We start from the raw sequence: 13,244 nt of genomic DNA, 5'->3' as shown, positions 1-13,244 counted from the left end.
CACAAAGTCAGCAATTGCACCTCAGAGTAATTGTTGCTTGCATGCGATTGCGGGCCAGACTCTTGCAGAGTACACATCTGTTGGCCGTGCTTAAATCCAGGACAGTGCACTACTTAGAAAGAAACAGGTGTTTGTACCCATAGATGGACTAAAGAGATGATCTCTTATCCGTAACCTACTGTAAGATAAACCATCCTTTGGGCATTCATCATAGCCTTGGAAATAACAAGACTTTTCCCTGATGCAAACCGCATCTTACATAAACAATGCCATGAAAGTGTTGTTTATTCAGGCGATGTGTTATATATATATATGGGGCAATGGTATTTGCGACAATACAAAATAAAGCCACACACCACACTTAAAACCAAATCTCCCTGTAAGCCTACATAGACTAGCAGGCTGTTATCCGTTTAAGGGGATTTCAGTTTGACTTTTTTTCAATGCTATGTAGGTGATGTCTGTGAGAAGTGGAATAGTCCCCATTTTAGGATTATAAACATCATAAAATCATCCTGAATGTATTTGAATCACATAACTGTTTCTTTTCGTTGAAGGTACGTCGATTTGCTTCTGAGCAACACAGAATGCCACTTTTCGCAGGCCAGATTTATCAGCATTTGAGTCATGCAAGAGTGCTGGAAATTGCTGTATATGAGCCACATAGTGGACACCATGACGCTGTTGGCCTGGAGCAACGCAGAGCTCCACATTGATGTATGTAAATACTTTACTCCCTGACTTCTGAATGATCATTAGGGTTACGTCAGAAACTGAAATCAGAGCGGCTGTAAAAGCAAAAATCGGCCATATCCCGTACAACGTTGTTCTGTGTTGACAAGTAATCCCTAAGAGGCTGACTGAGGGGTAAAACATGACAAGACATGTTATTGAATCAAAGATTAATGCATGTGATGTAACGCTAATAGTTTTGAAACATCACATAAAAGGTATTCAAGCAAGCCTAGAAATGTCAGTTTATATTTATAACAAAGGTGCGTTTATGATATTGCATACTTTGAGAGTCTGTTCTTCTATGGAAGCCTGTTTCTGCCACTGAATAAAAAATAAGAGGTTATTGCGACTTTTTATCTCACAATTCTGACTCGCGAGATTGTGAGATATAAACTCGCAAATGCGAGTTGCATGATATAAACTTGCAATTCTGAGAAATAAACTCGCAATTGCAAGTTATAAAGTTAGAATTCCGAGATACAAACTCGCAGTTCTGAGAAATGAGGTCAGAATTGTGAGATATAAACTCGCAATTGCGAGTTAAGTCAGAATTGTGAGATATACTCGCAATTCTGTGAACATATTAGTCTTTTTGTTTTTCTCCTCAGAACTGGACTTTATAACTCACAATTGTGAGTTTATATCTCCCAATTTTGAAAAAAGACAGAAAAGCGAGATACAAACTCACAATCACGAGAAAAAAAGTCACAATTGCGTGATATAAACTTGCAATTGCGAGTAATAAAGTCAGAATTTCATGATATAAAGTCACAATTGCGAGTTATAAAGTCAGAATTCCAAAATATAAACTTGCAATTCTGAGATATGAAGTCAGAATTGTGAGATATAAACTCGCAATTCTGTGAACATATCAGTCTTTTTTTTCTGCTCAGAACTAGACTTCATAACTTGCAATTGCGAGTTTATATCTCACAATTCTGAGAAAAAACTGCGATACAAACTTGCAGTTGCGAGAAAAAAAGTCAGAATTGCAATTTTATTTCTCGCAATTGTGAGTTTATATCCTGCAATACTGACGTTATAACTCACAATTGTGCGTTTATATCTCACAATTCAGAAAAAAAAGTCAGAATTGCGAGTTTAAAATGGGCTTTCATAGTTCTTTAGCAAGAGAAGCCATCGGAAACTAACTTAAACCTGTCCTCTTTAGTGTGACGGGGGAATTCAGGTCATAATGTGAACAGATGCTTTAGTGTGTGGCAGCTGTAGTGTACTCAGACAGCACTGAGAGCTGATAATGCCACTGTAACCTCTTTGTGGCCCTATTAACCTCCTCCTGTACTGCCTGTCCCTTCTCCGGCTCATTTTCTTTCATTTTTTTTCTGGTCAATCTCTGTCTTCTCTGACTGCTTATTGTGGTTGTGATTAAGTGGCCCAGATTAGTACTAATGTAAGTAAACACCATTAGCGAGTCAGCCAGCCAATCAGAATGGCGAGCACTGAGTCTCCAGTGACACGCTGACCTGCTGCCAGAGTCTGTGTGCGTTTCCACAGCAACTTGCTGTAAAAGACACACAGGCAACACTTCCATAATGCAGGGAGGTTGAGAGAATGAAACAAAGACAGAGAGAGGTTATACAGATCCAAAAATAGGTAGACTGTTGATGAGTACAAGCCTCATTCACCAGAATTGACACTTTCTTCAACTTTGAACAGTCAAATGGGTGCAGGTTTTACTTGGGTATGTTTCCCTACATCTATACATTCAACTACCGTTAGAGTTCATATGCACAATCCTACTCTACCTATTTACTTAAAGGGTTCACCCAAAACGTAAAAAATTCTTCTTCATTTCAAACCTGGTTGACTTTTTTCTGCAGCACAAAAGAATTTTATCCATGCGATGAAAGTCAGTGTGGTCCTGTAAAGTTTTGGACCCCAGTGACTTTCTTTTGAAAGTTTAGAATGAAATACTTTGAAAAGTTACTTTCCTATCATTCATTAAAGGTCCACTGAAGTGCTTTGAAACTATGTTATTCTATTTATTGCAGTAATTTAAAATGAAACAGGAAGAAGGAGTGGGACATATCAAGCAGTCCCGCCCCCTTTCTTTAACAGCCAATAGCGTTTTGTTTTATTAGCTTAGGCCAGAGCTGTTGAGCTTGGTAAAGCTGCAATTGACAGTGTACGACAATCACAATGTCATCCATATCGCAATAAAATATAGCATTCTGTATAGAATTCAATAGAATACAAATTCTGTGAACAAGTGCCAAAAACCATTAGGATATTAAGTAAAGATCATGTTCCATTAAGATTTTTTGTAAATGTCCTACAGTAAATATATCAAAACTTTTTGATTAGTAATATGCATTGCTAGGAACTTAATTTGAACAACTTTAAAGTCTATTTTCTCAATATTTTGATTTTCTTGCACCCTCAGATTCCAGATTTTCAAATAGTTGTATCTTGTCAAATATTGTCCTATCCTAACCATACATCAATGGAAATCTTATTTATTTAGCTTTCAGGTCTCAAAAAAAAAAAAAAAGACCTCTATGACTAGTTTTGTGGTCCAGGGTCACATAAAGGGGGTGGGATGCTGTGGATTCTGAGCATTTGATTGAACAGAAAGTTTGATGAGAAGCTGAAGTGCAGGGTGATGTCATCAAAGTCATTGATCCATATTGGCGAAAGTTAGAGATTGTACATTTTGAATGTTGTTTTGGAGCACAATAGCTTATAGATAACCTTAAGGCTAACATATTCATACTAAAAGCCAAAAAACGTTTGATTTCACAAGGACATTAATATTGCACATTTATTAGCAAAGACACCAAGGTTCAGCTCAGAAGTAAGGGTTCAGCTCAGGTGACTTTGGACAAGTATGTATTTATGTTCCAGGACTGTGATTTTTCATGAATATTCACTGACTGAAAGATCCTTTCTCTAGGCCTGTTAGCCAGAGATAGGCTATTGCACAGGTGTTGTGTCAAGTTATGCTACAGTGGTGGTTTTGCTTGTTACAAGTAAATGAGCTTCTTGTCTAAATGTTACTTTTATGGCCATTGGTCTTTGTCAGTTATCCGGGATTCACCAGGAGTTCTTGTCTTTTGTTTTGGTGATCTTAGTTTTTAAATGTTACCCTGGACCATAGGCGCCGATCCCGTGGGTTCTCAGGGGCTTGAGCACCCACAGAAATGATCGCGCACCCACTGGAAAACATATTATCGGTTCATTTAAACCAATAAGAAGTGGATTGTAGCTTGTATGACTTTATTCTCATTTTCATAGTTTATTTGAGGCAGGTTTTGGGCATTATTTTAATAATGGCAAATGTCAAGATAGAATTTTTGTAATACGAGAGGGTGCCAGCACGCATCTCTTGGCTTGCTCTCCTATAATAGAAATCGTTGATTGTTGAGCACCCACCGGCAGAAACATAAATCGGCGCCTATGCCCTGGACCACAAAAAGTAGCATGGGTATATTTTTAGCAATAGCCAACAATACATTGTATAGGTCAAAATGATTGATTTTTTTATGCCAAAAATTAATTAGGATATTAATTAAAGATCACGTTCCATGGAGATATTTTGTAAATTTCCTACCATAAATATATCAAAACTTATGAGTTGTAGAACTTTTAAGGCGATTTTCTCAATATTTAGATTTTTTTTGCACCCTCAGATTCCAGATTTTTAAATAGTTGTATCTTAGCCAAATATTGTCCTATCCTAACAAACCATATCAATATCCATGTCAATGTTACCATATCAAATTCCAATCAATGGAAAGCTTATTTATAGAACTTTAGGGTGAAAGAAAAATAAAATGTTATGACTGGTCTTGTAGTCCAGATTCACAAATTTTGTTGACAACTTTTGCGTGACCTGTAGGTTAACTGGTATCTGTCATTCTTTCTCTCTCTCTCTGTCTTTCTCTGCCTCTCCAGATGTCCAATTGGCCTTAATTTGAGCCTCCAAATTGATCTCCTCAGCAGCTTGTGGAGGACGGAGGAAATAGCTTGTCCAAATGATGAGGAGTCGAGGAAGAATAAAAAAATTCAGACTAAGTCAAAAAGTGATGAATGGTGCAAAAATGAAATTCACAAGGTATTCAAGAAATCTCTCTGTGCTGTAAGAATTTGTCACTAAAGTTGATTTCTTCTGTAGAGCACACAAGTAAATACTTTGGAGAACACTGGGGTTCAACATCAAGGTGTTCCTCAGAAGAAATAGAGTCGTACGTAACGACAAGAGGTTTGGGTGAACCCTTTAAGTGTCTTATTGCAGAGATTAAATTGGAAGACAAGGGTTAATTTCATTAGACTCTTACCTCCATCAGAATATGTCTCCGTTCCATATCCATCCTGTAGGCCGTTGTTCCATGTGCCCTCGTACTTGCCGCTTGTTCCTGTGCTTTCCCGCACACCGTAGCGTCCCTTAAATCCATGTGTCCACTCACCCTTATAAACCCACTTGCCCTTGTTTTCAACTCCAATGCCATGGCGCTTACCTTGCGCCCATGTCCCTTGATAGGTGTTCCCGCTGGGCCAGGTATAGATGCCCACCACCTCAAAGCCGTGGCTCCAGGAGCCTGCGTACTCGCCTTGGCCCTTGGGTCCTGTGCAGATGCCATGGCCATGGGCCTTTCCCTCTTCCCACCCTCCACAGTATGATCCCCCATCATCAAAGTTGAACCTGCCCCCAGTGGACATGCATGAAATAGGTTTTGGCAAATACCCCAAATCTCAAAAAGAAAAGAAAAAGAAAAAGGAAGTAAGAACCCAAACAAAATCAGACTTGGAAATGGGGCCGGAGTGTTGGTGAAAAGCTGGGGAAGGAAAAGACCCGTATATGCTCCCTTTAAAAAAAACTATGCAAAAAGTAGAAAAAAAGAAGAGCCCTCCTGGGCAGTAGTCCCCTCCTGTCAAACTAGGCAGGAGCAGCTTGAGCCCTCTCAGACCATCCTCCTCCAGGAGTGGAGCTTTTTATTCACGAGTTGCTTTCCTGCGGTTGTTTCTCAGTGATGAAAGTGGGCCCACGCCAGCCATGCGCCTTGTTCTGTAGTTACCAACGCAGCAACAATTATCTCGGTTCTGGTGCTCCGGCCCCCTCCTCGTTCCTGCCTCCACAGAGGGCCCCTGTGCCAGCACACACCTACCCTCACTCCCGCTCTCCCTCTCTGGGGCTTTGAGCTGTTTCACTTCTCCTCCCAGTCGCCGAGACCACCAGGCTCCACCTAGAAACCTGTGAGTCCTCAGAGTGACGGCCGACGGATGAAGCAGGCAGGTAGCATTTACAATCGCATCCTTTCTGCTGGGAGCTCACTTACGGTTGTACAAAATCCACCCGACATGCTGATGCCACACGGGGAGACAAGAAAAAAAGAGCGATGGATTCTGCAAGCTTCAGACTCCGTCAGCTAGCAGCAATGCAGTCTCTATCCACACACAATCACATGCATATATACGCACGCTCTCGCCAGCACAGAATGAGCGCTCAGCTTGATCGCAAACAAACTGATGTGATTAATTCCTTATCTGGGCACTGTTTTGTCGCTGTCTCTGCTTTCCTCTCAGCTCTCTTTTCAGGTCTGTATTAAAATCCTATGCTCCAGTTCGCTTGCAGGTGGGAAAACCAGATTCATTGTTCCTTCTTCTGTTCCTCCTTGACTCAATCACGTTGTTGGAATGATTTTCATGTGACGCTGGTTGTCTTTTTCTCCGTCGTCATCTTATTCCCCCATATGCTTGGATGTCTCTCTCTCTCTTACACTGGTGTCTCTCAAATCTGCTCATTAGAGGTGGACTGTTCCAACGCAGCCAACTCCCCCTCCCCCTTTCACATGCTCTCTCTCTCTCTACCTTGCTCTCCCTTCATTTAAAGAGACATTCACTGTGTTAATACTCACCGCTCTCTCTCTTTCTATCCACCTCAGGGAGCAAAGATTGCTTTTCCTAATTGCCCGGCTTAGTCCTCCCCCTACCTTCCTGCTAAATCTCCATTGCTCTGCCCTCATAGAATAATTAGAGCATTTGTCAGTTAATGATATGGCTTGAGATGGTGCATTAAATCTCTTTGTTGCAGGTGAGATTATATAAAATCTGCTCTGTTGACCTTGGCACTTGATCACCCTGACTCTTCTTCACTGGATTCCATCTGTAAGGCAAAAAGAGCATCTTTTACTTTGGACTCATGATTCATGGCCAAAGTATGTTATAATTGAAGACATATTACTTCATACAACACTGTTATAGATTGCTGAGAACATCGTGCAGTTCTTCATGACTTGGTTTCTACTGGCTTGTACAGTGTTTGTCCTTCCTTCTCAAACAGATTTTCCGTAGACGTATCTGGTGATTAAGAATGCACATTAGGATGCAAGCGGATTCATGGAGACTTTAAAATACAGTATGTAGATATATATATATATATATATATTTTGAACATATGTGACCCTGGACCACAAAACCAGTCGCAAGTAGCATAGGTATACATTGTATGGTTCAAAATTATCAATTTTTCTTTTATGCCAAAAATCATTAGGATATTAAGTAAAGATCATGTTCCATGAACATATTTTGTAAATTTCCTACCGTAATTATGTTAAAAAATAATTTTTTAATTAATAATATGCATTGCTAAGAACTTCATTTGGACATCTTTGAAGGCGCTTTTCTCAATATTTTGATTTTTTGCCCTCTCAGATTCCAGATTTTCAAGTAGTTGTATCTCTGCCAAATACTGTCCTATCCTGACAAACCATACATCAATGGAAAGCTTATTTATTAGCTTTCAGATGATGTATAATTCTCAATTTCAGAAAATTGACCCTTATGACTGGTTTTGTGGTCCAGTATCACAAATTACATTCTAAAAACAAGGGATTTGATGTAAACATGTAATCATACCATTAGTTTTAACTTGCAATTGTGTGTAATAGACTTGTTTGTAAAGAGGAGGAGGGATATTTATCCTCTCAATTACTGGGGATCAGCTCTGACGAAGCTGGGTAAAAATACTCTGACATGCTGCTTTGGCTCAGCAGGTAGTGAGAACCCATGTTTCATGCAGTAAACAGGTCACCTACAGTTTGATTCCAAGTAGATTTCATGTATATTACATAATACATTTGCGTTTGATTGAGCAAGGTTAACTCATCGCTTTTGGCGGTTTAGCTTATCAGGCTACTTTAGTGATAGCCTGCTGTTGGCTTGATTAGCATTAGAGAAGGAGGGGGAGGTTTTATAAAGTGGGCTCAGCAGACAGAGTGTGGGAGAGTCTATGTGTATAAGAGAGAGATAGCAAGAAAAGTGCGTGAGGCACGACAAGTATCATTTCAGAATCATTTGCAGAGTTGTTCTTAATAACAACCACACATTTTCTTTGACAATCAGACATCAAACACCAAACTATATTAAAGGCATAGTTGACTCAAAAATTACTCACCCTCATTTCATTCCAAACGTGTAAGACCTTGGTTCATCTTTGGAACTCATTAAGATATTTTTGATGAAATACAAGAGCTTCCTAAGTCCTGCATAGACAGGAATGCAACTGACATGTTCAAGGCCCAGAAAGGTAGTAAGGACATTGTTAAAATAGTCCATGGGACATCAGTGGTTCAACCACAGGCCTGATAGTGGAAAAAATTCCTGAGCCTGAACTTTTTTTTCCCTTGCCCCCGAGGTGAGTGGGGTGGAGGTACTATGTATGCGACGCACTTTTAACACATAACTTGTTGGTTCAGTTCAGTCAGATAAAGGTTTTTCACAAAAAAAAGCTTATAGATTGGCATTTCAGCCTTTATCCCATTAAAATGAATAAATCAAGTATATAATGCATAACATTTATTTAAAACAATGTCCTAATTGTTTAGATTTTTAGAAAGCACATTAACTTCTTTCACATTTACAACTCTGTGTTTGCATAAAAAACATTGGTCGAGATTTGCAATAATCTGACCAAAAACAGCTAAAAATTTGGACGTGCAAATTAATTCTATGTCACGAGGGGGCGCTTTAGGAGCGCTGAAATATTACGGTTTCCCTAAGAATGGCTGAAAGCAGAGCAGCATTAACGCTGTTTTATCAGTCATGAAATGAAAATGCCAACGACACGTTTCTGAGGACAGTCGGTTCCCTTCAGATACATTCATATAAAGACAACAGTGCCGCGTTTTGACTTTGAAACGTGCAGTGAGCATATTTATTCAATGAAATCATTGCCTCTTAAAGTTTAATCCAGCTCTATCGCGATTCTCGTCTTTCCGTCCCCAACTGTAAGACCTCTTAAAATAATTAATCCTCTTCTTTTACTATTTAAAATATTTACCACTTTTTATGGCCTTAAATTTGATACAACTAAATTGAGGAGTTTTAAGGACCCCATGAGCCCTCTACTTCAGGATAGCCCGTCGGGCAGCCGGTCAAATAATGTTGGTAGCCCGACTGGAAAACCCAATAGCTCCGGGACGTCGGGCTAGCGATTTTGCGAGCCCTGTAAATATGCCTTTATCGAAATCCTTAATGTCTTCCCCTGGCTTCATAAACATAGCCATGACTTACGGTTTGAGTTGCCAGTAGGAGACAATTGTACAGTATGGGAGCTAAAAACACCTTCGCGCATGGAGCATTGCCTTAACCTGTATCAATCTATTTGACAAAGACACAAGGCCCGCCCCTTCCCTACTTCTGATTGGCTCATCGGCTAGAATGTGACTTGTTTGAGTCGTTGAGCGTTAAAGCTGCTCTCTGACCTGCACATCTCAGATTTAGAGAAATGACAGTAGCCTAGAAATCTCAGGGCTCTAGACTAACTTTTTGCACTGGTTGCACTGGTGCGCCTAACTTTTTTTCTTAGGTGCACCAGCACAAAAGTTAGGTGCACCCAAATTTTCAACCGCATCACATTTTACACCGTAGTTTTTTAACTTTTTTATTTAATTTATTTTTTAATCCCTGTCCATATAGGCAATATTGACTTGTAAATGATTAACTAACAATCTGGTCAATATAAAGTTCTTTATTTGAAGCATATTTTTTTCCCCAGTACTACCCTACTTTGTGTAATAACGAAAACATTTCAGTGAAAAAATAAGTCCAAAACTCTCTATTTTAACATTTTGAACAATAGGGCTCTACAATTTTTTTTTTTTTTTTTTTTTGAAATTCTTGTTTTAATTTTTCTCATAATCAAATGAAAGCATAAACATTTATTTATTTTTAATCAAATGAAAAATAAACCTTTTTAATTTTTGGCAAACATATATATGATTTATAAATAGGAATATATAAACACCTTATACTGTACAAAAGTAATACATGACTAATATTGTTCTGTTTCATGTTAAACCGTACTTTTATTTTGACAGATTGCCGTGAAGTTTATGTGTGCACAGTATGGTATGATGCTTTCTCAAATGAAACGGTAAAAGTGACACAGTAGGTTTGGAGATTGAGTTTATCTGTTCATGTGAGATGCAAATGCCAAAAATTAGCGGGAGCGTCACGCGTGCTTCAGTAGCCTATACGCGTGTAGTTAAAAAAAAAAATACACGTCTCCACCATTAATACATAGAGGCAAACGGAACATGCAGGATTCATTTTAAACGGTCTTTTTGCCTTTCAGTTTTCATAGACACTAGTCCATATCGCGATTTGAATTAAGTGACAGGCCAACTTTTGATTTATCAATCCAGAAATCAACGTATTACGTGGCATTCCGCGCCATAGTAAATTCGGTTTTTATGAATGGAGTCCGCGATCCAGTCCGTGTTTTTGCGGAGGAGGCATTGTAAACGCTTGACAATGTAGAGACATCCTGACTGCATCACATCCATTTTCAAACGTACACACACGTACAGGAATATCTGGACCACGGCCAATCAGAGGGGGGGCGGGATCCGTCCTTCATCTCTGATTGGTTTAGACCACGATATGGGCCTAAGTGTGTCTGTTGTTGTTCCCCCTCGAACGGCTGGTCGCACCGGTGCAACCTTTGATTTTTTTTAGTCGCACCATTGAGAAATTAGGTCGCACGTGCGACCAAATTGGTCGCACTCTAGAGCCCTGAATCTAGACGCACCCTAGCGGCAGCAAAAATTATTTTGCAGCCAGGTGGGTCTAGACACTCTCAATAGACCTTCTAGCTGCAAAAACCCAAATTGGGTCAGGCCAATCACAACGCGTATAGAGTAGGCGGGGCGGGCTTAACATATGACGACAGAGTTGCGACGGCTGCCACTTGAAAAACAAAGAATGGCGGCTGCAGCTGTCGAACAGCGGTCTTTCGAATCGGCTTTGGCCGCGACTCTGGAGGACTTGGAGTTAAGTTTTTCTTTAAGAAACGAGCAAAGAACGGCACTTAAGTCATTTTTAAAAAAGGAAGATGTGTTTGGAGTTTTGCCGACTGGATACGGAAAAAGCTTAATATACCAATTATACCAACTACGTCACCTTCTTCGTTGCTCTGATTGGTTGAAGCGCTATCCTATTGCGTGCATAGGGATTTTGAGAGACAACCGTTTATCCCGCCCCTCGAAGTAAGCCGCGTCTATGGAGAGTTTCCAGACTAAACATCTTGTTGTAAGTCTGGCTCGCCAGGCTAAAATGACAGAGCAATATCCGCGAACCTGATTTTTTTTCCCCGCAGCCACAGTACGCCGGAAATCCGGCGTGGTGCCGGAACGCTATCACCCCTGCAACCATAATATTATGAAGCTATGAGAATGTTGAATAATTGTTGTAATTGTGTGGTTTCCGCTGTAATGTAGAATTTGATGCAGACAAACCATGGCTGTGGCTGGTTGAGGCCTGAGGAGCCTTACCTTGAGTTTAAGCCCAGAGACACAACATCACTCAGACTTGTTAGCAAAACAGGCTGTGATGATGACTCACGCACCCCTACAGCACAACTGAAAGACTCAAGGCTGTTATTGAAAATTTGGACAGTTAGCTTTTCTTAACTGTTTAACCACAGGGCAGTTATTAAAGAAAAGAGGGACATTCGCTAACTCGGGTTTTAGGGTTTGTATTAGGGATGAGCATGTTAAACCAACTCAAACACGTGAGTACATATAAATACATATTAAATTATTGGTGGAAGTGAACCTACATATGCATCAGACGAGTATCTTTGGCATCCCACTCCCTAGCTAACTCAATAATAATATTTTGTACATTTTCCACCGTAAATATATCAAAACTTAATTTTTGATTAGTAATATGCATTGCTAGAACTTCATTTGGACAATTTTCTCAATATTTTATGCACCCTCAGATTCCAGATATTTGAATAGTTGTATCTCGGCCAAATATTGTCCTATCCTAACAAACCACACACCAATGGAAAGCTTATTTATTCTGCTTTCAGATTATATATAAATCTTAATTTCAAAAAAGCTGACCTGGTTTTGTGGTCCAGGGTCACATATTTCCAAAGCTTTAAATCTGAACACCTGCCGCTTTTGCTTGAGCATCGAAATTGTTTATAAATTTCAGTCACAAGTCACAGTGAGAGCTAGTTGCCCCCTCTAGTGTTCATTTATGATCAGCAACAGTTTTATTTGCCAGTTCTGTACATTTATTAGGTTATACTTAAGTTTACTCACCTTACAGTAGGGTATTTTCTGTCAGTGGTTGTTAAATAGGTGTCAATGGTTCTAAAAATGAACAGTTTTTGTACATTCATTAATCTGTTAATATTAATTTATAAATATACTATTATTCATTGTTATTTTTTTTTTATTTTGTGATATATACAAATTAACAATATTAATTAAGAGAAATAGATTAGAGAAATGTTAAAAGTTATCAGTGTATGTAAAAAAATGAACGTACTTAGCTTAACACTAAATGCTGAAGTATTGTTAATTTGATTTACAATACCTAATAGGCCTACATAAGGACAAAAACGCTGGAAACGTGGAATATTTATCTACGGTCCATTGAAAACCAGTCTTAAGTGCGTTATATCGTTTGCCACCGATTAAGAGCTAAGATCAACAACTACATGTTCAATTTGTAAACGACTCAGGTATTTCCTAGACAAACGGGACAAAGAGAAAGTATTAGATATCCATTAGACTGGGTGAGAATATTTATAAGACTTGGTTCCTGGGACAATTGGCGCCATCTTCGGGAAAGTTGACGTAATGAAATGACAAAACCAGAGGTTTCCAATATTTGCCTAAAGCCAAAGGCATACTTCAAAAAGGTGGTTTTCTGTTCTACCACCACCAGAGTAATAATTCCTACTATTTAGTGACATTTAAATATGTTATTATTATAAATTAAAATTCATTTACGAACGTATGCAAAGTTAATGTACCCTATCGCTTTAAATCATACAATATTTTACTGTCCACATCAAATATGACTGCAGGCGCGTGAAAGATACACAAGAATGTCGCTTTGGCCAATCACAGCGCAGAATATGATTACTGACAAGCGGTTCACCCAATAAAACTCAACCGTGGGCGGGGTTTGTATGAAGTTCGGGATAGTGAACTACACTCAGTTTGCCTTACTCGACTTCACGACAG

The 13,244-nt window shown here is 39.2% G+C and overlaps 1 protein-coding gene across 1 annotated transcript in view; it reads right to left on the bottom strand.

Annotated features, from left to right (window-relative positions):
* Positions 1-6,523, bottom strand: part of jph3b (junctophilin 3b) — a 52,412-nt gene extending 45,889 nt beyond the window's left edge. The window contains exon 1 of the mRNA XM_073831896.1: positions 5,034-6,523. Coding sequence (XP_073687997.1) covers positions 5,034-5,415 — 382 coding nt within the window. The 5' untranslated portion in view covers positions 5,416-6,523. The remainder of the gene's footprint in view (positions 1-5,033) is intronic.
* Between the last annotated feature and the right edge of the window lie 6,721 nt (positions 6,524-13,244).

The sequence above is a fragment of the Garra rufa genome, chromosome 25, assembly GCF_049309525.1.
Source record: "Garra rufa chromosome 25, GarRuf1.0, whole genome shotgun sequence".
Lineage (NCBI taxonomy): Eukaryota > Metazoa > Chordata > Actinopteri > Cypriniformes > Cyprinidae > Garra > Garra rufa.
The sequence above is the reverse complement of the archived record's forward strand: the minus strand, read 5'-3'. Positions and strand labels throughout refer to the sequence as shown.